The following is a 27743-nucleotide window of genomic DNA, read 5'->3' on the forward strand; positions in this document are numbered from 1 at the left end:
GAGAGTCTGTATGAGGGTAAAAGTGTATAGGCTTTAAAAAAAAAAAAAAAAAAAAAAAAAAGCTAGGACTTACTATATTAGGTATGAACAGGGGCACGTGAATAGTATTCCTTATTTAGGGAACAGCCATCAAAGAGAGGAGGGCCATCAAAGAGTATCCCACAGTGAATCCTGGATTTGAATTCTAGTACTGCTGATGGCTATATATAGCCCAACAGCCAATCGCTGTATCTATAAGCATACAGTAATAACATTGGCTTAGATAGAAACAGTAAGGGCACATAAATAGTCTGAAGCAGCAAGGGCCTAATAATGACCTAGAGCCTAAGTACTTACGTTTAAAGTTTCAATATCACAGCATGCCCCTGGGAGACAGCAATCCACTGCACACAGGGCTTGCGGCAGCTGAGAGGTATTTATACTCTAGATCAGCCAAAGCTCTCCTACTCTCTGCGCCAGTGCAGAGAGGTCTATACAGAGAGAAGGTCATTACATCTAAGGGGAGAAATCCGAGCGGTGCAGCATCCGGGCGGAGGAAACCTCACGCATGCGCCGGCCATATTAGAGTATAACAACTGCATTCTGGGCATTGTAGGAACTGCTGTGTCTATCGGTTTTAGGCTAAATCTGATAGTTGATGGACTACAAATGTCAGTAAAAGTACGCAGTGCCACCACTGTCTGGGATTTACATGTTTCTGAAAGACTCTGTGTTAACATTGCTGCCCAGGCCCCAATTACGATAGATAAATTATGCATACAAATGCTAAAGAGAAAACGTATTATTCTTATCGGTATGCCACTCTGATCGTGCATGTGCAGATATTAATGCACCACATATTAATGCATTCAGCTTAAGATGTTTCGTGACCACCACTCACAAGTGGATAGCCCACGATAAATCATAAAAACAGAAACATAGATGCATTCGACAAAATTACATAAACAGTATACTAAAAATATATAAACATCGTTAATCTGTAATCATGCATGAATTCTCCAGCAAGTCATATTTACTAACGGTCGGATACCGATTTTATATATATATATATTACTGTATATGCATATACATCAACTATCTCCATTGAGATAATCTAGTGAACCTTGCGAATGGTACAGATAAAAATTCAATTTCTATGTTTGTTACCCTATCTTAAAGAACAAGGAGGGGAATGGGGGTAAGGGAAGCAATTTAGGAAGGCAGAAGAATGCACTCAGAAACAAACAAATCGCATGGTATATTAATGGACTGAATCTATTAGAGAAAGGATTTGAAACTGATCATATCATTTAAGCCTGGGTAGACCGTGGCTTGTAATTTATGTATCCATTACGTTTCACGTTGGAGTACTCTTTTTTCAAAATCGCCCCCACGAGGGTCCGCATAAACAACGTCCAGAGAAGCAAATTTAAACATCATGGCGTCATACATATGCTTGAAAGCTATGTGATACCCCATTGTGGTTTTCAGAAGACCATTTGTAGCATAATATACATGGTCCTTGATTCTTCTCCAAAAAGGAGGAGAACTTCTGGCATCAATCGACATCAAGGATACAAATCTGCATGTCCCTATATTTCCCGCTCATCAAAAGTTTCTGTGGTTCGAGTTGGAACAGCAGCATTCCCAATTTGTAGCCCTGCCCTTCGGGCTAGCCCCAGCACCCCAGGTTAAGGGCACAGGACATAACAGTCGTAGCGTACCTAGATGATCTATTGTGAATAGATCAGTCGGTGACTCATTTGGAGCAAAGCGTACGCACTACAACCAACTATCTGAAAAGTTTGGGTTGGATTCTCATCCTAGAGAAATTTTCCTTAATACCGCTAAAGAGGCTGGAGTACTTGGGTCTGATCATAGACACAGCCCAGGAAATGGTGTTTTTGCCTCAGGCAAAGATCAACTCCATAAGGGAGCTTGTGCGGATGGTCAGGTCAAATGGCGATCCCTCCATTTCATGAGGTTACTAGGAACCATGGTGGCTTCATTCGAAGCAGTTCCCTATGCCCAGTTTTATTCAAGACTGCTGCAAAACAGTATCCTGTCTGCTTGTAACAAAACAATTCAAGCTTTAGACTTGCCAATGCAGCTGTCCCCAAGAGTGTCCCAAAGCCTCACTTGGTGGTTACTAACCCAGAATCTGCTGAAAGGAAAATCCCTCAGACCAGTCATCTGGAAGGTGGTAATGACGTATGCCAGCCTTTCAGGTTGGGGAGCAGTACTACAAAAGATAACTGTCCAGGGACAGTGATCAAGAACCAAAAGAACCTTGCCCATTAATATCCTAGAGATTCGGGCAGTACGTCTGGCTCTAAAGGCCTGAACTTTCAGGTTACGGGATTGTCCCGTGAGGATTCAATCTGACAATGCCACAGCTGTGGCCTATATCAATCACCAAGGGGGCACCAAAAGTCTCTCAGCGCAGAAGAGGTGAACCATATTCTAACTTGTGCAGAAAGGAATGTCCCGTGCCTTTCGGCAGTCTTCATTCCAGGAGTAGAGAATTAGCAGGCGGACTGCTTAAGTCGCCAGCAGTTATTCCCAGGGGAATGGTCTCTTCACCCCGACATATTTCAGGCTCTTTTCCAAAGATGGGGGACTCCGTACAAAGATCTTCTAGCGTCCAGGTTCAACATGAAGTTAGTCAACTTTGTGGCCAGAACAAGGGATCCATTCGCATGGATGCGTTGGTGGCCCCATGGGATCAGTTCTCACTAATCTATGCATTCCCCCCTATTCAGTTGCTGCCACGACTTCTTTGCAGGATCAGGCTGGAAAGAAAGCTGGTAATTTTGGTGGCACCAGCATGGCCCAGAAGGTCATTGTCACGTACCTGGTAGGTTTTGACCCTGAAGTGCAGAGAAAGACCTCCCTTACAGCTCCCACTCCTGTTCCCCTGGAATGGAGACAGAAGGCCCAGGAGTGAGGAGTGGTATGGGTGCCTGGCAGGATCAACAGTCACCGGAAGTTCAGGAGTGGTGGCACTCCTGAAGCTGAAGAGACTGGAATGCAGAGAGGACCCGGAACCACAGCAGGTAAGTAAGCAGGACTGAAGAGCTGAACTGAAACCAGGAACAAGCAGCAGGTAGTAGACGTGAAACGCTGGACTGGAACCAGGAACAAGCAGTAGGTAGTAGCCTGGAACGCTGGGCTGGAACCAGGAACAAGCAGTAGGTAAAAGCCTGGAACGCTGGAGTGGAACCAGGAACAAGGCAGCTGGTAGTAGACTGGAACGCTGGACTGGAACCAGGAACAAAGCAGCAGGTAGTAGCCTGGAATGCTGGACTGGAACCAGGAACAAGGCAGCAGGTAGTAGACTGGAACGCTGGACTGGAACCAGGAACAAAGCAGCAGGTAGTAGCCTGGAATGCTGGACTGGAACCAGGAACAAGGCAGCAGGTAGTAGACTGGAACGCTGGACTGGAACCAGGAACAAAGCAGCAGTTAATAGCCTGGAACGCTGGACTGGAACCAGGAACAAGGCAGCAGGTAGTAGACTGGAACGCTGGACTGGAACAAGGAAGCAGGTAAACAGACTGGATACTGGTATCAGACAGAGGGATGGTCAAACAAGCCGGAGGTCGGTATCGGTCGAGCAGCAGAGGTACCAGGGATTACTCAGAGGGATGGTCAGGCAAGCCAAGAGGGTCTGGTGCAGGCGGATAGCAGGATGGTCTAACAGGAAGCCGGGTCAGATAGCAGAGTACACAGGTCATATCAGGTTAAGGCACACGGAACGCTGTAGAGCAGACAGCGGGGATTGAGTGTGACAGGCTGGTTTAAATAGCCCGCCTAGCACTAGCAGGAGTGCGCGCGTGCCCGTGCGTGACAGCACCCGTGAACGCGCGTGCATGCACAGTGGAACCCGTGACCGTGTCCCCGTGCGTCTGGATCGCCAATTACTGGCAGGATCTTCATGACAGTCATGGTATGCAGAAATCTTAAAGATGACAGTGGAGGGCCCATGGTCCCTCCCACTACGGCCAGATCTGCTCTCTCAGGGACCGATATTCCATCCTTCCTTACAGTCTCTAAATTTAACGGCTTGGCTATTGAAACCCACATTCTGAAGAAACGTGGGCTTTCCGGGTCAGTTATATCTACCCTGATTAATGCAAGGAAGCCAGCTTTCAGAACTATATATTATAGAGTCTGGAGGGCTTATGTTTCCTGGTGTGAATCCAAGGGTTGGCACCCTCGAAGATATATCATAGGCAGAATTTATGCCTTTTTACAATTAGGGGTAGAAATGAAATTGGCCTTGAGTACTATTAAAGGCCAAGCCTCAGTTTTTTTTCAAAGATTACTTGCGACTCATTCTTTAGTCCAGGGTTTTATACAAGAGGTAACACGGCTTAATCCGCCCATCAAACCTCCCTTGAACCTTGAGGTACTAAACTTAGTTTTGTCTGTGTTACAAAAACAGCCATTTGACCCGATACAACATATTCAATTAGTCCTTTTGACAAGGAAATTGGTATTTTTGGTTGCTATATCCTCAGCAAGGGGGGGTCTCGAAATTGGCTGCTCTTTCTTGTAAAGAGCCATATTTGATTTTTCATGAGGACAGAGTGGTGAAGAAAAGTCACTACATTGTCTTGATGTAGTGAGAGCAGTGAAAATCTATTTAAAGGCAACTGCACAGATTCGTAAGACTGATGTCTTATTTATTCTGCCAGAGAGTCCTAAGAAAGGACAGGCAGCGTCGAAAGCCACTGTCGCTAAGTGGATTCGGCAAGTTATAATTCAAACTTATGATGTAAGGGGTAAGATTCCCCCGTTTCAAGTTAAGGCACACTCTTACCAGGTCGGTTAGTGCTTCCTGGGCAGTGCCTCACCAGGCCTCCATGGCTCAGATCTGCAAGGCCGCAACTTGGTCTTCAGTGCATACATTCACAAAATGTTATCAGGTGGATTTAAGGAGGTATGAGGATATCGCCTTTGGGCGCAGTGTGCTTCAGGCAGCAGTATAAATCCTCATGCCTGGAGGGAGGTACCCTCAGGGTTGTGTCTCCCTCCCCTCAAGTAGCATTGCTATGGAACCTCCCATTAAGTAATTACTTAAGGCTCTGTGTCCCATGATGTACGATAAAGAAAATAGGATTTTCATAACCGCTTACCTGTAAAATCCTTTTCTTGGAGTACATCATGGGACGCAGAGGTCCCTCCCCTCTTTTTTGGTGTTTAAGTATATTGCTTTGCTACAAAAACTGATGTGCTCCTGGAAGGAGGAGGGGTTATATAGAGAGTTAACTTCCTTGATTGAGTTTACCAGTGTCAACACCTGAAGGTGGCCTATAAGCCCCGGTTCACACAGGGGCGACTTGTCAGGCGACTTAGCCTGACTTGTGAACCGGCAGTAACCCTTTAAGTAATTACTTAAGGCTCTGTGTCCCATGATGTACTCCAAGAAAAGGATTTTACAGGTAAGCTGTTACAAAAATCCTATTTTTTAACTGTATTTTTAGAAGTGCCGCCCCCCAGTATGCAAAAAAATGCAATCAAATTGTCAGGCTTGGCCAAAAATCCATGAACCTATACCTCTAAAGACTTGGCAGTGTTTGACTTGCCAGGCAGAGAAAAATAATCTGGTTATTGTATGTGCATACAATTGCTCATTTGCCTTTCTCCAGTAATAAACTTACAGAAAATATTGCTGAAAATTCTTAAAATGTAACTAAAAGCTTATTTCTAAAACATTTTAGTAGTTACTAGGTGATGTGTGTGTGTGTGTATATATATATATATATATATAACTATATAGTTGATATATTTACTGTAAGTGTAACTGCTATGCTTTAACAAATTTTCTTACTCTCTCCCACAGAAATGTATTTTCTGCAGGCAAAGGGTTAACAATGCTCCAGGAGCTTGCATCCAATGCTCATATGGCCGCTGTCCCACGTCCTTCCATGTCACCTGCGCCCATGCTGCGGGGGTAGTGATGGAACCTGATGACTGGCCCTTTGTAGTGTACATCACATGCTTCAGGCACATGATCAATCAAAACATGGTGAGAACTTCTTTTATGAACACATCTCATTATCATGATTTGAAACCTTCTAGACCATAGCATGGCCACAGCTATGCTGAATGACGTGTGCTCCTCTTGTGTTTCTAAATCTCTCACTTTTATCAGTCAGGCAAGCTTGCGGCGGATCTTAGATCATAGGACATTTTAAAATAATCCCAATTTAAGTTACTGATGTTAAAATGAAAGTATTTAGCCTGCACAGATTGAAGTGGGAAATTTATAGCAAGTGGCAGCAACCAAAAACCACATGGGAGCACATTGGTCATTCTGATTGTGTGACATAACCATTATGTTAAAGGCTCACTATAATGAAAAACTTATTCCGGTAACTATATGTAGGTAATTTCTGTAACAATAGTATTCAGTTAACTAATTCCTTTTTTTTTTTAATTTCTGCTGACTTTTTTTTATGTTTCTCCCCATTTATATGCAAACTAAGCTGTTCAGCACCAGTGACAGTTACAGCATTTGGGTTAAATTGTTATACGGACATGGGTTCTTACATTGTTTGCCTTTTATTCATATGGTTTAAAACGTTTTGCTCCAAGAAAAAAAAGTGCTGGTGTAAAAGCTTAAAGGTGTTAGCTGCATTAGGCTAAAGTTTCTTTGTTGCTTATTAAAGTCCATCTAAAACTACCATGTCCACAGGCTGACAACACTGTAGTGGTATTACTGGAGAATGAACACCACTGACACCCTATTAAAGGTAGTTGAAAATCAACTGATCAAATGTCAGGATCAACAGGTAGTTAAAATTATATTATGAGATGGAGGAGTAATTGAAAAAACAAATAATGATGCGTTAATGCTAGTGACAGACTGCATCATGTTTGTATTTTTTTTTATTATGCCCATAATTCTGCTTTAGTGCTTCAACATTTGATGTTTCAAATGTGTAATTTTTAATGGTCTAATTATTTGATCAAGCTTTTTAAAATGATGTGCCTTTTTAAATAGTTATATCATTATATAGCCTTGATTTTACAACCGTGTTGTAACCAGTCCTATGCCTTGCCATTGATTACTGTTCATCACACGCTTAGTTTCCAGTCAACAACCCTGTGATGAGCAGCAAAGAGTAACTCTGTTTAATTACTGAGAGGTTCAGTAATGAGCTTTTGCTGCACCAGTTGTTATGGAAAGTCTGTGATAATTCCTTTGCAAAGCTGCTGTAAAAAAAAAATCTATGTAAATTAAAATGAAATACTTAAAGGGTTTTCTGCTTTAAGTGAAATAGTGGAAATCCATTTAGTGGGTGAGACACATACAGCTGACCCATTGTAAGGCCATTCTATATTTTAACGGTTTGAGGGACATTCTGATGAAGTGGGAATCTCAGAATGTTTTTAGCAAGAACAGAAGAGACAGTCATCACAGTATTGTTATTGGATAAATTATTTTCGCCAGTTAAAGTGGAGTTCTGGATAACCCTAACCGCCCTTAAAATTGCCTCCCACCAACACCTATGCTTACTAAACTGTGTAAGAAAGATGTGTATACTTGCCTATTTTCAGGCCTCTCCAGTCCGGTTATGTGTTCTCCCCTTTGTCAGCCAGCAGTGGCTGCAGGGGAGAGTTCTCTGACAATGGCTAGTTAAGCCTGGAGTGGTGACCCATAGGCTTCAGTGGCCCATTCAATATCAGTGCTGCCTCCTCCCCCCTGCAACAGCACTGCTTGACAAAGGGGAGTGGGATCAAGTGAAATGACAGGAGCAGCTTAAAAACAGGTAAGTATACAGATTTTTCTTAATACAAATTAGTAAACATAGGCGTTAGGGAGGGGGGACCTATAAGTGTAGTTAGGGTATTTCTGGAATTCCACTTTAAGCCCAGTGACCGCAACATGACAGTGTCACACGTCCTTTTATTGTAAAAGGCTGGTTACTGTCTTTGTTGAAGTGTCTAAGACCCCTTGTGATGGAAGTCAGGTTTTAAAGTTATTTAACCCCTTTTTGACTGCAAAACACCTATTTTTTTTAAGTGTGTATGAAGAATGCATGAGCATTAATTATTCTTGCAGTAGAGAACTCAGAATGCGCAACTGTGTGTGTGTCGCCCAATGTCAAACAAAAAAATTAGTCAATTTTAAGAAACTTGGTCTGGGCATCAAGCTTCAAGCTTTTGATCGCAAAAAGGTTAATTGCAGTTCTTTGACTGGATTTTGAGAAAAACAGATGCAAAAGACAAACGCAGTCACAAGTGCCATGCTATGTCAGGGGCTCTCTTGCCAGAATAATGCTAGTTAGTCTAAGAACCTGGAATATGCGGATTTATATCGCATAGAAGCACCATGTGGATGGCTGCCTGACCCTATACGTTTACGTTTTCCTGCCAGACCAGGCTGTACTGTGTGTGTATATTTAAAGGTGTATCTAAATTTCAAATGGCCTTGGAGAGAATTATTTTTTAATTCTTTATTTAGCTAAAGACATGGGCATATAAATGTAGTCTACAGCCACAATAGTAAGAACAACTCAGGCACAATTGAGGAATCAGATAATGGTCTGCAAATACATCCAAATGTAAAAGGTTCAAGAAGTCAAAAACCACTGATAATGACAGCAAGACCTTGGTTAGGAATAATTTACAAGTAAATAGAGATGGAGGCGAATTTCCATAAAAACCAAAGAAGATTTCCATTCTCACTGCCTGCTGGAGATTCAGACCCAATGCCCTTTGACCATAAGCACTTATTTTATTATTATTTGTTTTTATTAATGTGTGTAGAGAAGATTACCAAGAAGGTTACCAAAGGCCGCTCAGGTAGCGTTCTAGATTGAACCCCGCTTGCTGAGATCTGGAGAAAAGTGAGAATCGCCCAGAGGGTGTCCGGTGCCTGTAGAACCCATTAATTCCCAGTAGGCATCAGAACAGGAAAAGATTGACCATGAATATCACGTGTCGCAAAATCTCTTTCCCTCTGAGGGAAAGAAGCCATAATACATTCCATGCATTCAATGTCATTGATCTTGGACAGCCACAGGGAAATTTAAGGTAGAAACCTTCCTCCCAGCCACATCGCCAGCAGAGGTTAGACACGTGTGGGAACATCTTGTGTAACGTTATTGGGAACCTATACCAACGATGTAGAATCTTGTATCCCCACTCCTGAAATTTATTAGCAATGGAGCACTTGTGTTCAAACAAGATAGCTCGTTCCACTTGGGTTGTGGGAAAAGTAAAGTGAGGGTCTTCCTCCCACTTGCATATGTACACTGGGACATAGCCTGTTGGATGTGCTAGAAGAGACGATACATGTGATGACAACCAGTGAAGGCAGGACAGAGGAACCAGGGAGTGCTCCTGATCTACTGTGACCCATGGTTTAGACTTCACTTGTGTATACCAGTTGACCACTTGGGCCAGGTGAAGGGCATTGAAGTAGTTGGTCAACGGGGGACAGAAGTTCACATCAAATAACTGACCTGGATTAAGAGTAATTTGAACCCCTTGATATTTAAAACTGTAAGCAGCCCAGAGGAAAAGGGAAAGCTTGTTTGTCTGGTAACTCAGCTGCCAAAGAGATGTTGAGGACTTTCAAATGGAAATAATTTATCTTGTATTTGGAGAGTGCCCCATATTGCTAGAAAAGTGACATTAAATTTGGGAGTGTCCCCTCTTGGCTAGAGATCAGAAAGCGAGGGTCACCCGCATAAGCCATGACCTCATGATGGCCTGACTTACCAATGAGATTCTGAATATTGGGTTTGATCCAAATCATATGAAATAAGGGCTCTAAATTGAAAACATAGATCTAGGGTGACAGGATTGCCCTGTCTAGTGCTGTTGGACAAGGTGAAATAGTCAAATCGTGTCTCATTGATCCAAACAACAGCGTGCAGGTTAAAATATAGGGCCCACAGCTATGACATCATGTGGCACTCCAGTCCTATATAGGAGCGGGCCGATAAGAGAAATTGCCAGTCAACCCAATCGAATGTCTTCTCTGCATCAGTGGGCAAAATCCTGAGCGGAGAGGCCCTCGACCTGGCAAAATGAATGAGGTCGATGACCCTGGTTGTGCTGTGCTTCATGTTGAGGAATAAACCCGACCAAATCAGGATGAATGATTGAAGTCAGATCAGGAATCTGTTTGCGAGTATTCTGGAAAACAGCTTAAGATCCACATTGAGAAGGTTTGTTGGCCTATAACTACTGCATTGTGAAAGATTCTTGCCTTGTTTGAGTAGTACTGTTATATGTGCCTTGAGAGAATCCAGTGGGAGAGATGTCCCTTCTACTATGGAGTTGAAAGCACAGAGAAAATACAGTGTAAGTCTATAGTGAAAAGTTTTTTTATAGTACGGGAGATTTGCCAGTTTTTGCTGAGTGAGTGTGTGAGAGCAAGAGGCTAACCTTCCCACTTTTGTGGTGGAGATTTTGAATATTCATATTTATATCAAGGAGCTTCAAGGGAAACATTGTGAGGACTTTCTAATTAGATTACCATGCCCCATTTTATATGTGTGTATATATATATATATGTGTGTGTGTGTGTGTGTGTGTGTGTGTGTGTGTGTATATATATATATATATATATATATATATATATATATATAAATAAAGGTGTGTGTATATATATGTGTGTGTGTATTTTTTATAGGAACATGTGTATTAGAAGGTGGGCCTATTTACTGTTTTTGGTATCTCAAACACACCAACGTGTTTGATCTACTGTCTGCATAGTAACTGAGTTACCCTATTGTTAGTATAGAGGGCCATTTCCGACATTGCGGCTCTCAAGTCCTTGAAATGCTAATTTATGTTATATCACAGAGGGCTGACGGTTAGAAATCAAGAGATAATTAAACAAGTACTCAGGTTCTCAGACAGAAAGGCACCGGAAGTTTTAGTCCTGGGCATGGTAGGCAAAGAGGCTTGAGGTGCAGCCAAACAGAATTTGAAGCAACTATGAACCAATGAACATTTAGGAGGCTTCAAAGGTAGCCAATGCTTATGTGAGCAATTCTAGACCAATGACAAGGTCACAGGGGGGTGGGAACCTGGATTGGTGAGAATAGGGGGTATAAAAGACAGTACAGAGATCTACACACGCTCTCTTCCTCTCGGTGTGCCCCCTCCCCCCTTTGCAAGCATGGTAACATGAGGGCAGTCTAGAGACAAAGGTTTAATCACTCCATATAAGTGAGGTAGGTATAAAAATCTCCATGTCACTTTGCAGAAAGTCAAAAAAGTCCAACCCCAAGAGTGGAGGGGACACAGCTATGTGGAGGAAGACTGAGTTCATCAGAAGTACACCCCCAGAACCCACAACAGTAGGACTTTTGGAAGAGTTATCTAAAATTTGGAGAGACTGGGAAAAAAAAAGGGGGGGGGGTCTTGGGAAAGGTGAGGAGGGGGTGGTAAGGAAGCCTACCCCCTGCCATACCATCATGGGGAGACCTCAGGAAGGAAACCATTCAGGGAGGTTCATGAATAATGGTCACAGAAGTTGGGGTGTGGATGCTTCTGTAAACCAAATGCTACATAGGTGAAGGTCCAGCAGTCATGGTAAACATATATTGAAGGTATTCCCAAATATGTTAACAAGTAAGAAGGGATCCACTATCCAGCAGTCTACCTAAGAGGGTATGACAGTACTTAGAGGCATAAAATGAACACCTTGTGGGGGAAGGGCAGAATGATTGTGCTGCAAAAGTGGCTGCCATAAAATAGAAATAAACACCTAAAAGCAATAGCAACATTAAGAGTGTGCCACTAGTGCATAAGAAAAGAAACAAAAGGGGGGGTGTGGTAGGGCCACTGAAGCCCCCAGTGCAACGGCATACATAAAATGAATAAAAAGGTAAACTACTTGACCCCGCCATAGTCTCCACTTGAGGAAACATAAGTTGTACAAAATACTAAACATAAAATAACAATTAAACCAATAAGCCCAGTAAAAGAATATATACACAACTCAGTAGTATAGGCACTAGTAAGCTGCTTAGAATACAGCAGATAACCATTTGTGGTAGAGTGATTCACCCACCCTGCAGGGCATGGGCCTGGTGTGCCCTCCTGGGGGGTCCGGACGGCCATTAGGAATTGGTGCAGCCACTGAGAAACTGTGGCTGCAAACAAAACATGCATAGCCTCCCAAAGGGGAGAACTATTACCATACATGGGATACCCTGAATTGCAAAAGGTGGGAAACAACTAAATTATATGAGGCATGACTGCTGTGACATATTTCTGTCAGACTCATCTCTGTACAACCAGAGAAAGAAGTGTAGGCAAATAAAAAAAATAGGGGGGGGGATAGGGATGTGGGTATAGCGAGGCTAGGAAAGGTGAGGGGCAGGGTTGATGGAAGGCATAAACGGGAGGTAAAGAGAGCATAAAGAGAACACAAGGTCCTCGGGATCAGACACAAAATGTCATGAGAGTATCATAGCAACACGGAAAGTTTGTAAAGTTTCATTACCTTGTTACGCAGGTCTTTTGACTGTTCTTTTCTACCTTCTCATGGCTCAATGTCTAGCCTGCTTGCCTCCTTATGGCTCAGTGTCTAGCTCTCCATGTGAGAGCGAACAACTCATTGATTATTTACAGTTGTATGCAAATTTCCATGATTGTCATTTATAAATATTTCGGTGTTTGGATCAGCATTTTCATTTTGTTCTATCAAATAACTGAAGGACACAGTAATATTTCAGTAGTGAAATAAGATTTATTGGATTAACAGAAAATGCACAATATGCATCAAAACGAAATTAGACAGGTGCATAAATTTGGGCACCCTTGTCATTTTGTTGATTTGAATACCTGTAACTACTTAGCACTGATTAATTGGAACACACAATTTGTTTGGTGAGCTCATTAAGCCTTGAACTTCATATACAGGTGTATCCAATCATGAGAAAAGGTATTTAAGGTGGCCAATTGCAAGTTGTTCTCTTTGACTCTCCTGTGAAGAGTGGCGACATGGGGGCCTCAAAACAACTCTCAAATGACCTGAAAACAAAGATTGTTCTACATTATGGTTTAGGGGAAGGCTACAAAAAGTTATCGCAGAGATATAAGCTGTCAGTGTCCACTGTGAGGAACATAGTGAGGAAATGGAAGACCACAGGCACAGTTCTTCTTAAGGCCAGAAGTGGCAGGCCACATAAAATATTGGAGAGGCAAAGGCGAAGTATGTTGAGAACGGTCAAAAACAGCCCACGGATCACCTCCAAAGACCTACAACATCAACTTGCTGCCGATGGTGTCACTGTGCATCCTTCACAATTCAGCGCACTTTGCACAGGGAGAAGCTGTATGGGAGAGTGATGCGAAATAATAAGCCTTTTCTGCACACACACCACAAACGGAGTCGCTTGAGGTATGCAAACGCACATATGGACAAGCCAGCTTAATTTTGGAATAAGGTGCTGTGGACTGATGAAACAAAGATTGAGTTATTTGGTCATAACAAGGGGCGTTATGCATGGCAGCAAAAGAACACAGCATTCCAAGAAAAACACTTGCTATCCGCAGTAAAATTTGGTGGAGGTTCCATAATGCTGTGTGGCCAGTGCCGGTACTGGGAGTCTGGTTTAAGTTGAGGGTCACATGGATTCCACTCAATATCAGCAGATTCTTGAGAATAATGAGGAATAAGTCACAAAGTTGAAGTTACACCGGGGCTGGATATTTCAACAAGACAACCCAAAAAACTGCTCAAAATCTACTTGGGCATTTATGCAGAGGAACAAGTACAATGTTCTGGAACAGCCATCCCAGTCCCCAGACCTGAATATCATTGAACATCTGTGGGGTGATTTGAAGCGGGCTGTCCTTGCTCGGCAACCATCAAACTTAACTGAACTGGAGATGTTTTGTAAGGAGGAATGGGCCAAAATACATTCATCCAGAATCCAGACACTCATTACAGGCTATAGGAAGCGTCTAGAGGCTGTTATTTCTGCTAAAGGAGGCTCTACTAAATATTGATGTGATTTTTCTGTTGGGGTGCCCAAAGTTATGTACCTGTCTAATTTAGTTTTGATGCATATTGCGCATTTTCTGTTAATCCAATAAACCTCATTTCACTACTGAAATATTACTGTGTCCTTAAGTTATTTGATAGATCAAAATGAAATTGCTGATCCAAACACCCAAATATTTATAAATGACAATCATGGAAATTGTCAGGGGTTCCTAAACTTTTGCATACAACTGTATACAAAGACATTCATTGTGATTTAAAAAGCCACAAACCTTAACAAAGGCCAAACATTCCAGGGTATGTAAACTTTTGATCAGGGTCATTTGGGTAGTTTCTGTTGTCATTATGATTTAAAAAGAGTAAACACAGTTGATTAATAATAAATGGCTTTAGCCAAACGCTAACCATGAAAAAAGAAATGTTTTTGTGTTGTTATTCATATTCTCTAAAAAATGGCCAAGAAATCATAAATTCTGCCATAAACGTATGAGCACAACTGTAGTATGTTTACAAAAAAAGTGGATATATTATCCAGTTATTTAGTATGGTGAGTTTGGTTTTTTTATCAAATAAATGGCACACATAGTAAAATTTAAAGTATTTTTTTGTCTCCCAGTATATTCGTGTGTTGCAAGTTTTATCAAATTTTTTAACCACTTCAATACAGGGCTTTTATACACCCTTCCTTCCCAGACCAATTTTTAGCTTTCAGCGCTTTCACGCTTTGAATGACAATTACTCAGTCATGCTACACTGTACCCAAACAAAATTGTTATCATTTTTTTCTCACAAACAAAGCTTTCTTTTGGTGGTATTTAATCACCGCTGGGTTTTTCCTTTTTTGCAATATAAGCGAATAAAGAGAAATTTTTGAAAAAAAAACTTTTTTTTTAGTTTATATTGTAAAATTTTGCAAATAAATCATTTTTCTTCGTAAATTTGGGCTAAAATGTGCACTACTACATATCTTTAGTAAAAATAACCCAAATTAGTTTATAATATTTGGTCTCTGTGAAAGTTATAGTCTACAAGCTGTGGTGCAAATCATTGAAAATTGATCACACCTGATGTACTGAATCTCATTTCTTGAGACCCTAACAAGCCAGGAAAGTACAAATACCCCCCCAAATTACCCCTTTTTGGAAAGCAGACATTCCAGGGTATTTAGTAGGAGGCATGGTGAGTTTTTTGAAGTTGTAATTTTTTCCCACAATTCTTGGGAAAATTTAAATTATTTATTTTTTACACAAAATTGTCATAATAAGTTATTTCTCTCACACAGCACATGCATACTTGCAATGACACCCGAAAATACATTCTGCTACTCCTCCTGAGTAGGGCAATACCACATGTGTGAGACTTTACACAGCCTGGCCATATACAGAGGCCCAACACTGAAGTAGCACCTTCAGGCTTTCTACAAGCATAAATTACACATCTCATTTCTCAACCACCTATTACAGTTTTGAAGACCTTGGAGCACCAGGACAATGGAAATGCCCACAAAATTACCCCATTTTGGAAAGCTAACACCCCAACGTATAATCTTTGAGGCATAATGAGTCTTTTAAACAGTTCATTTTTTTCCAGAAGTTTTTGGAAAATGTGGAAAAAAATGAAAACGCTTTTTTTTTTTTTTTTTTTTTTTTTTTTTACACAAAGTTGTCTATTACATAGTAAACAGGAAATCCCGAAATACATTCTGCTACTCCTGAGTATGGCAATACCACATGTGCAAGACTTTTACATAGCCTGGCCACATACAGAGGCCCAACATCCAAGTAGCACTGTCAGGTGTTCTAGGAGCATAAATTACACACATAAATTCCTGCCAACCTATCACATTGTTGAAGGCCCTTCATATTTCTTACACATAGAATGGTACTGTACATACCAATTACAAACCAAAATACATTCTGCTGAGCAAAGGGTAAAGAAAAGATTACCTGCGGTTTTTGTAGTGGTCCACAGAGGAGAGCATCAGTTCAGGCAGCAGGCAGGAACCTGGACAGCAACAGCAAAGCAGGCAGGAATAGCCAGTACAGGTAGAGATGTCAGCGCAGCCAAAGCATTGGTCCAGATAGCAGGCATGGATGTGGTCAGCAGCAGCAAAAGGATCGTCATGCAGCAGGCAAGAATACCGTCCGTAGTTAGTATATGCAGCAGGCAGAGATATGGTCAGCACAGCCAGAGTATTTATCCAGGGAACAGGCAGGACCATCAAGCTTAGGGCATCGGTCAGGAAAGAATGGGGACGGGGTAGAGGCTTCTCCCACCCAAATCGCTTTGAAGCCTCCGGGCAACCAGATCCTGTTCTGGGAATACAGAAAACCAAAGCTGGATTTCTCAACTCAGAACACTATTCTGGAGCCCCTCACATATGTGAGACCCCTGTGTAGAAGGGTGAAAGATCAGTCCAAGGGGCAGGCAAAAACATGGTCAACAGACCGAGGTCAGTGCAGGTAAAAGGCAGAAATAGACGGTAGGCAGAGGCATAGTCGATACAGTCCAGGGTCAGTTCACATGAAAGGCAGAAACATGGTGGATAAACAGTGCAGATGGCAGGCAGAGGCATAGTCAAACAGGCCAGGGTTAGTTCACATGGAAGACAAGGATATGGTTGGTTGAGGCACCAGGGAAATATTCAGGACAGAAATTTAAAACGGGGAAATGGCAGTCTATTAGAAATATGGGCTAATAGTTTACAAGAGTGTGATAGTGTCTGAAGCATTCTTTGATGCAAAGGCCAGGTTGGGAGGGACATTGGGGACTTTTTTTTTGGCGTCGTCTTCCAGATTCTGATGGTGGAATACGGTCCGGAAAATGGCGCTCATGTAGTCTGCTGACGCAATCTGAGCGAATGCTTTCTGGGGGGGATACTTGCTGATGGATCAGGGCAGTGACAATGTCTTCAATAAACTTTATGAAGTTGTTGGATGTTTCCGTCGTTTTTTGGTAGATGATGAAAGAATTTAAAAGGGCCAAATGAAAAAAGTAAATTGCGACTTTTTTATACCAGAAGAGGGATTTTCGTGTTGGTAAATAGGGCTGCAACATTTGATCTTTTAAATCCCCCCCCCCCTATGAATTTATTGTACTCAATGATACAGGAAGGCTTTTGAACTGAACAGCATCTTCTGCGAAGTTCCACCGAGGTGTCGTCAGGGATGGTGGACATGATGTACACATCTTTCCTATCCCTACACTTCACAGCCAACACTTCCTCGTTCCTCAAGCTTGTCGATTCCCCCTTTGTAGCGTTGTGGTGACTAGACTCTGTGGGAAGCCCTTTCTGTTTTTCCTTACCCCTTTTGGAGGAGTGGGAATGCCAACTCCCAAACAATTTTTCCACTTATTCCCATGTACGATGGACACTCAGCGGGCTGGAGCTGGGAGTCTTTGCCTTCGTACACGCAGAATGAGTGTACATATCCGGTGGAGCTTTCACAGAGCTTGTTGAGCTTCAATCCGTACCTCGCCCTCTTACTGGGGATATATTACTTGATTCCCAGCCGGCCTGTGAAATGGACCAGGGAATCATCCACAGAGATGTTTTGTCAGGGATATAAAGTTTAGCAAACCTCTTGCAGAAAAAAATTAATTAGGGGGCGAATTTTATATAGTTTATCAAAGTTTGGGTGATTTGGGGGGGGCACTGTGAGTTATCCCTGAAATGCAGGAACCGCGTTATAATTTCATATCGGGACCTGGACATGACCGATGAGAAAATTTGCATGTGGTGGATAGGGTTGGTCGACCAATATTTATGCACTTCATTTTTTTTGTAAGCCCCATGTTGAGCATTAGGCCTAAAAACAATTTACAAGAAAAGTGGTAAGCTCCGCGCTTAGGATCAGACCGGGTTGCAGCCCCCCTCATAGGCTCCCCTAAGGGGCTATAATGAAAATAATAAAAAGAGATGGGGTGAGTGGCGTTACCCTAATATAATGAGGGGTGGTGATACTCTGTAAATACAAAAATGGTATACCACCCACACCTTATGACTACTAAACAGGTGATATTAAGTGATTCATATTATATGATAATGGTGATGTAAAAAGTGTAGTAGTGCACACGTCAAAGGATAATATACTAAACCATCTTTTATATGAGGGATACTTACATCCCAATGTGAGATGCAACACAATAAAAATTGAAAAAATGAACTTAAAATATTAACCAGTGATATTGCAACTTATATATTAAAAAAACAGCAGTTCGTGAAAAATTTATATTTGTGTTAGCAAAGAGATAGTTATTCAACAGTCCCACACAGGTGATGTGCAAAATTGCTGTACAAATTGCCAATGGCTCCAAAGTGACCACAGTGCTCAGTAGATCAGGTGACTCTTGTGTTCCCTCTTAAGGGTCCCCACTCACCAGCTCCCACTACCCCTGCAGGGGTAAATGGCATATGTAGATAACCGGGGGGGGTTAGATGTCCCTTGATAGGTCCTCCAGAAGGTTCACCAATAGCCTGGCGTGGTATCCCCTAATGGCTCATCTGGTCAGTCCTCCAGATCAGGATGTCCAAAGCCGATCTCCTATTCAGGAATTTCCAATCACGGTTTCCAGTAAATGTTCAGTAAAATCCCAGGGATAGATCCTCATAAAGAAGAGATAGGGCTCCCATAGTGTAGTATAAGGTTTGTTTATTTAAAAAGTCAAAGTTAAAACCAAACAGTAAACTTCCCAGCAAGTGGGTAAAAGCCCTTAAAAATACTACCTAGTTCAATTCAGTGTATGCAGGGGCTGGCTCGCAGTGTGCACTCCAACTGCGTTCCAGCTCCCTGCTAACGTACCAGAAGTAGTGTGAATGCATAGCTCCATCTTACTCGTTTCATCATTGACGTTCTCAAAGGCAGCGCCATCTTACTACACCTCATGACTTATCAGTGATAAACTAATGTAAAGGGCCCAAATTTATTAACACCCAAAAAGGGAATAGAAAGACCCAAGAGAGAGGCAGTACATGCCCCTTGTAATTCATAGGGTAATACCCCAAAGTAGGGGTGTGGTGATCCACTCAATAAACGGAAAAAGGATAGATATTCTTCATGTGATAGCTAGAGTACCAACAGTACCATTGGGGATATCCCAGTCTCACCAAGTATTCCCCTCTAGGGAATGAGGGGTGTTACGAGGCAGGAAAAGGCTCAGATGAAAGCTAACCACCCGCAAAAGTTATGGATTAGCTATGAAACAGTTCAGATCTATATCAAGGTTAAGGCCTTTGGGGGCAAGAGACCCCAACTGGTATATCCAGCCTGTTTCATTTCTAGAGATGAGGATTTGTTTGTTCCCCCCTCTCCAATCGTCCTTGATAAGGTCAATACCATAGAAGATAAGTCCGCTAGGGTCCCTATGGTGTACTTCATCAAAGTGTTGTGATAAATTGTGTTTAGGGAACTCATTCCTTATATTTTTAATATGCTCCCGTATCCTTACTAATAAGGGGCGAGTGGTTCTTCCCACGTACTGAAGGTGACACGGACATTCAATGATGTATATAACTTGGGTGCTCTGACATGTGATTAGTTGTTTTAATCTGATACTCCCTATGGTCAGTAAGGGATTTGAAAGTTTCCTTTTTCCTCGGCTGCATTTTACTAACCCTACAGGGCAGGCATCTCTGGCACCTATAAAAACCCTTCATATCAGAAAAGATCTTGATTGGTTTAGGGGATCGATAACATTATGTACTAGATGGTTCCTGAGAGTAGGCGCTTTTCTGTACACACATTTTGTTTTTTCAGGCAGGATTTTGGATAAAACACAATCTTCTTTCAGGATGGGCCAGTACTTCTTCATAATACGTTCAAAAGCTTTATATTGGTTGTTAAACCCTGTCACAAAAGCCATTTCCATTTGATTATCCTTAATCCTCATTTTTTTGTGAAGTAAGGTGTTTCTATCCATTCTCATAATTTCTAATTTAAGCTTAACGAGATTATCCTGTGCATATCCCTTTTCCTGGAATCTTTGAATCAGGATTGATGCCTGTACATCAAAGTCTTCAAGTGTATCACAATTCCTGGGTATCCTTAACAATTGGCCCTTTGGGATGTTACATTTCCACTTTGGATGATGGCAACTGGAAGTAGGGATGTATCTGTTTCGATCAGTTGCCTTGAAGAATGTACGGGTACATAGGGCATCCCCTGCCTACCGCAGGACAGAGTATTTTTCAGGTATAGGTGGAGGCTAGGGGCAAACTGGTGTAGTAGAGTTGTCCATGTAAATGTGATACCCCTTTTGGAGAAGTGGGTATGCCAACTCCCAAATAATTTTTCCACTTATTCCTATGTACGATGGACACTCAGGGGGCTGGAGCTGGGAGTCTTTGCCTTCGTACACGTGGAATGAGTGTACATATCTGGTGGAGCTTTCACAGAGCTTGTTGAGCTTCAATCCGTACCTCGCCCTCTTACTGGGGATATATTGCTTGATTCCCAGCTGGCCTGTGAAATAGACCAGGGATTCGTCCACAGAGATGTTTTGTGGGGATATAAAGTTTGGCAAACCTCTTGCAGAAAAAAATCAATTAGGGGGTGAATTTTATATAGTTTATCAAAGTTTGGGTGATTTCGGGGGGGCACTGTGAGTTATCACTGAAATGCAGGAACCGCGTTATAATTTCATATCGGGACCTGGACATGACCGATGAAAAAATTTGCATGTGGTGGATAGGGTTGGTCGACCAATATTTATGCACTTCATTTTTTTTTGTAAGCCCCATGTTGAGCGTTGGGCGTAAAAACAATTTAAGCTCCTCCACTGTTAAGGGTCTCCATTCAAAAGGGCGGGCATAGCTTGAACTGGGGCTGTTCTCCATGAATTGTTGGGCAAAAAGATTGGTTTAGTCCACAATGCCTTGAACTAATTTGTCAGGGAAAAATAAATAATAATAAAAAAAAACAATTTGGGAAAAACCTGCAGTGTTGACCTGCACACCTGGCTGTGCTGTGAAAGGGGGGATCGTGGCTGACCCTGTGCTAGAAGGCAGCCACAATGGGTTTGCCAAGGCATCTGGAAGCTGGGTTTGGGCCCTAATTCTTTGGCATGCGCTTGTACTGGGCCTTTCCTCCTGGGGTCTAGCAGCGCTTGTACTGGGCCTCGCCTCCTGGGGTCTAGCGCCATTGGCACTGCTGGTAGCTGCCTGGTGTTCAGACCGTCTTCTTTTTGGATGGAGAAAAGAGGGGAAAAGGGGAAGTGGGACTTTAAATGAGGCACCAGAGGTGCCTCCATCCCTGTATGCGAAAATAAATAAGAGTTGGGACTTTAAATGAGGTCATGGAAAAAATGCAGGTACCAAGGGTAGCAGTGCAATTTTATTAATCAAGTAACATGCATAAAAACAATTCAAGACAGGACCACATACTGTAAAGAAAGACATTGTGATAAATGTCATTCCAAAATCACAACACATGTATTTGTGCATATGCGATTGGCATCAAGGGTACAATCAGCTTGGCGCCACATAGTGGTCTCATTGAGAGATTTAGTGCATGTACATAGATTACATAATGTGTACAATTAACAATACCACAGCACAACAAAGGAAATAGATAATATAATATATAAAAACCATAATAATTGTTCTTGAGATGTTGTAATGTAACCATATGTTAGTATCCCAAATGCCCGACGCGTTTCGTGTAGGACACACTCATCAGGGGCCAGATGGTCAGGGATTTCTAAAAATGTAATAAACATAAAGTGAGTCTAACTGGTAGCTCATACTCGCAACAAAAGGGGGATGGGTCACCCTAAAACACTTAAATGTGGATGGTACAGTGGGACATGGCAGGTACAGAGCCAAGACCAACAGGCATCTCTCCCGGGAGCTGAGGTGCAGCGGAAGGCGCGCTGGCGAGCCGGATACACAGCGGCCCCCCCCAGGAGCAGCGCGGGAACCACAGGACCGACATGGATAGAATATCGACAAAAAGTGCCAGTGTAAACTGCCTGGGAGAAAAATTAAAGCAATGTGTCAAATTTGATGTTGGTAAAAAGGACCAATAATGTCTCTCTAATAGGCATGGTGAAATACGGGAGTCTGTGCCGAAAAAAAAAAAGCTTTTTGGACGGACTGCTTCCTCTGTTTCGGATCCTGATGTGCTGCCTTCAGGGGGGCTCATATTCTGAACTAGAATCGGAACTGGGCGGTGAGAGCTCCTCGTTGCTCTCATCGGTCAGACTCAGAATTTGATATGCCTCCTCTGGGGTGTATAACTTTCTGGACATAGTGGCTGTATGGCGGGTACTCTGGTGGCAGGTACTTTGGTGGCGGGTACTCTGATGAAGTGGCGGGTACTCTGGTGGCGGGGACTCTGGTGAGGTGGCAGGTACTCTGGTGGCAGGTACTAGGATGACAGGTACTCTGGTGACAGATACTAGAATGGACAGGTACTAGGATGACAGGTACTCCTGATGACAGGTCCTCTTTATTTAGGGGGGGCAATGTGGGCACAGTAGTATATATAGATATGGTACTGTAAATCTGTAACTCACTGTTAGCTGATCTCCTCCTCACACTGGAGCGGTGTGTGAAGAAGTGAACCCAGCAACAGCAGTTACACACATGTTTGTTTACATTTAGTGACTGGCTGTGATTGGACACAGCTGGTCACGTGGTAAAGAGCCAATTACATTGGCTCTTTTACCCTGATCAGGGCTGGGCTGTATCTGAGGGAAAAGCCTCAGCCACGAGCGCCGTGCACGCTGCTTCACATGCCGCTCTGCATAGTGACCAGCTGTGATTGGATACAGCCGGTCACACTGCTCCCCACGCTCCGCCATCTGCTTATTACCCTCATCGGGGAATGGCTGTGTCCCGAGGGACACGCTGGATCCCTGATCGCTTCGCTGCGAGCCCCCCAGGGGCCCGCAGTAGTGTTGTTAAGCCAAGGACATTATATGATGCCCGCCCAGGATGGAAGATTCCATCTGCGGTCGTCATATGACTGTGGCTGGGTAATGAAGTGGTTAAATATTTGTGGGAAATTTTTTGCCTTTTGTGTATATTCTTACCATTTTAGAGTAGTCTGAACCTTCTTTTGTACCAGCAGGGCATAGTTACAATCTCCTAATCAAAAGTGACATTTTAAACTTCTCCACCATACTTTCTTCTGACAGGAGTATTTTTTGCTCAGGCATATGAGTAAATTAAAAAGTGTTTCTGTCAGCATGTCATCTTGCTTATATCCAGCTTTAACATAATGTAGGAAATAATGATCTATTTCTGCAGCTTGACTTGGCCACTTTACTTGCACTTGCAAGATGATCCGAATTTCCGACAACCAAACCGTGGATTTATTTCCGACGGGTATTGGCTGAAACTTGTCTTGCTTACACATGGTCGCACAAATGTTGTCGGATATTCCGAACGTCAAGAACGCGGTGACGTACAACACATACGACGGGACTAGAAAAAGGAAGTTCAATAGCCATTGTGGCTCTTCTGCTTGATTCCGAGCATGCGTGGAATTTTGTGCGTCGGAATTGTGTACACACGATCGGAATTTACGACAACGGATTTTGTTGTCGGAAAATTTGAGAACCAGCTCTCAAATTTTGTTGGTCGGAAATTCCGCCAAAAAATGTCCAATGGAGCCTACACACGGTCGGAATTTCCGACAGGCTCACATCGAACATTTGTTGTCGGAAATTCCGATCGTGTGTACACGGCATAATAGATGGCATGTTCAAATACATGCTTTTGTATTTACAAGATCTGCCATGCTAAAAAAGGTTACATGCTTACATTTTTATGCAAACTTAGCACGTTAATTATGTAAAAAGGTTGTGACTTACTTTTTTATTTCTAGTAAAAAATGTTCATAATTTATACATTAGTATATATTGTATGTTGAAGAGATTATTTCATCAGTGCAAAAACATTACTTATAGTATGTATATTTCAACTTTCGTTACAGAGGTAATGTCATAGAAACGTAAGGCCTGTTTGCCATTTTTTTAGAGACATTGATTTTCTGCACTTTTAAAAAGTTGTATCAGTCTGTTTTGCTGCTAACTTTTGCATTATTATAACAATGAATAGGTAATTCATCATTCAGTTTGAAAAGTTGTGTAGTTTTGTTATGCTTCTAACTTTTGCATTATTTTAACAGCTCAGCGAAGCTGTCCCCCCTACAATCAGCACAAATAAAAACTCAAGTGTGTTTCTTTAGTGCTACGTTTGTGCTGTTTGGTGCCATAAAAATTTAAATTTGTGCTGCTTTTATTTTGAAGATATTAGCAACTGTTTTTTCCAGACTATGACATCACCTAGCCCCCCTACAACATCCAAATGACACAAAACTGGTCTCGTTGGTTAGTGCTACGTTTGTGCTGCTAAAATTTCCGTTATATCTTTTGTCGTTTTTGCGGTAATGATTTATTGAAGGTCACCAAAGGTCACTCAGCCCCCTACAACACCCAAATGACACGAAACTGGTCTCGTTGGTTAGTGCTACGTTTGTGCTGCTAAAATTTTTATTTGTGCTGTTATGGTTTTTAAGTTATAACTGTTTTTTTTAAACCCCACCCACTTTGCCCCCCCTACAATCATCACAAATGAAAACTTTGTGTGTTTCTTTAGTGCTACGTTTGTGCTGTGCTACATTTTCTTTCTATCCTTTATCGTTTTTGCGTTATTAATAATTTATTAAAGGTCACCAAAGGTCACTAAACCCCCCTACACCCAAAAGACACGAAATTGGGCTGGTTGGTGCCTCATTTGTGCTGTTTTGTGCTGCTAACATTTTTATTTGTGCTGTTATGGTTTTTTTTAGTTATAACAGCTTGTTTATATTTGATAACACCCCACCCACTTTGCACCCCATGTTATTAAATGTACATGTTATAGCTTATTGGTTAAACCCCGCCCACTTTGCAACCCATGTTGTTGAATTTTAAAAACAAACACGCCATTCGTTTGTGCTGCATTTGTGCTGGTTTGTGTCGCAAAAATACATTTTTGTGCAGCTTTGGTTTTGGAGATATTGTGCGTTTGCTTAAACCCCGCCCACTTTGCAACCCATGTTGTTGAATTTTAAAAACATACACGCCATTAGTTTGTGCTGGTTTGTGCTGCAAAAATAAACTTTTGTGCCGCTTTGGTTTCGGAGATATTGTGCGTTATATGTTGCCAAACCACACTGACTTTACACCTCGTTATTAAATCTTACATACAGAACTTACAGAACCTATACTCAGCTTGGGTTTCCTTAATGTAATGCCCCTCCCACTGTAACGGGCACTGCACTTCATACCGTACCCTGGAAAAGGCATGACCATTGTAGAACAGATATTCCATCCTTAGCCAATAACTGCCAGACCAACCCCATACTCCATCCCTCCCGTACCCTTAAATCTTATTAATGGAGACCACACCAAAAATGGAGTAAAAAATTGTGTGTAGGAGCCTCTTTATTAACAAATAAACTTAAATGAACATAAACCGTAAAAAACATTTATTAAACCAAAAACCCATTAGTCACTAATCGCGTTGGTCTTTGCAAGAGCCCCAAACTATCGTATGTTCAAGAATGCACTGCGGTACCTTTTACTATACAAGGCCTCCAGCCAACATACTGGCTCGGTCATAACCTACTAACCGAAGTGCACCCATTAACCAATTCCAGCTAAACCACGTTACCTGGAATACACCAGCGGGACCTATACCACCGATGGATCCCGAATCCTTTCTTATCCGAGGTTTCTTCATTCGCCAGCAAAGACCAACCTTCGCCACAGCGCACAAGGGGAAGACCTTACCCTTGAGTGCTCCTCCACACCCTCAAAGCTCTATGAATACCATCCTGCAACCCCAGGGCCCACAATCAATTCCCACCACATTGAGGTGTACACCGTCACCCCAAAGGTAACCCCAAGTATCAGTTTCCAGTTCCAAATGCAAGATAACCAGGCCCCCATTCCTAACTACAAATCTGCCTACCTCCTGTTGACCTTCCTGCGGGCCTTATTGAGCCGCTCCACCGACCTAGCCAAATGCCAAGTCGTCTGAGCAATGATGTTGGACCACACGATGAGCATATCTGGGAAGGCCATGCGGTGCCACCAACGCGTAGCACCAGAACGTTCAGAACGTTCGGTCTATCCAGTCGTGCAAAGCGATGTACTTCCAGCAGCATTCTGCTCCACAGCGTGCCCAGTACCCCAATCAGCGGACACAAGCTTCCTGCCTAGAAATGTCTAGTTGCCTACCATTGGGCCTCTGCTCGCCTGGCCCCCTAAAACACATAGGAGTGGCCCAGTATCCAGAAAAGGCCCATCACACCAACTGAAAGAGAAGAAACAACACCAAAAATAACACCAAACAAGCACGCAAACACAGGCTTACCAACACAGAACACTCACAAAATGACCTACCCCCCCCAATCAGACAACAGATGAGGATGAACATAGTTGGAACCTTTTTGATTCCCACCTACCAATACGCTTGGCCGCTTCGTCATCCAACCCACACCTGGTGGCTTCCGTTGCCACCCCAAATCGGAATGAGTGCAAGATGAATTCTTTCTCCTCCAAACCCAATGCCATTAAACATTTATGGAAAATGGATACGAATTGAAATCTGGACAAGGGAGACCCATCTGCATGTAACAAAAAGAACCCAGCCAAATCCGGCGCACTGTAAGAAACTCTCTGACAGCACCCACCGGACACAAATCAGCACAGCAAAAATCTGAACCCTTCTACCCCTGCCAGCCTGATCCGTTTTGGACCATCGCAAAAGCAAGGATACCCTGTCCTTCCCAAGGTGACCTCCTGATCCAACATACCCCCATGGACCCTCTTGGAAGGGCTGATTAGTTCGCTAATCCGAAAAGCTACAAAAAAAGCCAGAGAGAAGGCCGTTTTAAACAAAGAGACCTCGTAGGCTGAGGAACACAGGGAAACCAACTGGGCTAAAACATTTTGCAGAATATCAAAAGAAACTGGGTGCCTGGAATCCCTGCGCTTCTGAGACCTACGATACCCCTTTAGAGCCTGTCAGACCCAAAAATCTTTTGTGAAATCACGACAGCCCTGCAATTTGAAGAAAAATGCTAATCCTGCCAATTTCCGCTCCACGACTGACACCAACACCCCCTCCTCAAGGTTTCTGTGAAACAAAGTAAAGGACCAGCAACCTCACCTCTGGGCCCTCTTGCTCCACCACAGCCTGCTGCAGCAAAGACAACCACTCTTGCCACAATTTATTATAGGTTGCCCACGTCATGTCACGCACTGACCGTCTGATCCATCCGGAGACGACCCCAAGGCAATCCTCCACAGCCATTCGGGACAAGGGATCCTGCGTTGCTCCACTGCCGGTGCCAACTCCTGGAACCTGCCCCACTGAAAGTGAGACAATGCGTCAGCTAAGTCGTTCTTAACTCCCGGGAGGTGAACAGCATAAAGAAAAACATTTAACTGTAGACAACTTAGCACTAGTTGCTTAAGAAGTCGGACCATGGGTGGCGACAAGGCTGTGACACGGTTGATGACCTGTACCACCCCAAGATTGTCACAGTGAAAATGCACTTTAAAGTCCTTCTTAGGCACAACACCCAGGGGCGAGATCACCAAATCCACTAAAGGCTGCGAGGGGAATGGGCCACCTATGCGGACCAACGCAAGTTCCTTCCACAATTTTTTTTCTGGGACACTGGTGGAACAGAGGCCAGGGAACAAGGTATGCGAAAGCCTTCGGAGAAACCCACCCCTAGCAACCAAGCAGCCTCCCGATTCGGAAAAGGCTGCATCC

General features: G+C 42.8%; 1 protein-coding gene across 2 annotated transcripts in view; it reads left to right on the plus strand.

Moving 5' to 3' along the window:
• Positions 1-27743, plus strand: part of KDM4C (lysine demethylase 4C) — an 852000-nt gene that overhangs the window by 735544 nt on the left and 88713 nt on the right. For both annotated transcript variants that reach the window (XM_073635205.1, XM_073635203.1), the window contains exon 18: positions 5828-6013. In XM_073635205.1, the coding sequence (XP_073491306.1) occupies positions 5828-6013 (186 nt within the window). The remainder of the gene's footprint in view (positions 1-5827; positions 6014-27743) is intronic.

This window comes from Aquarana catesbeiana, linkage group LG01 (assembly GCF_042186555.1).
Source record: "Aquarana catesbeiana isolate 2022-GZ linkage group LG01, ASM4218655v1, whole genome shotgun sequence".
Lineage (NCBI taxonomy): Eukaryota > Metazoa > Chordata > Amphibia > Anura > Ranidae > Aquarana > Aquarana catesbeiana.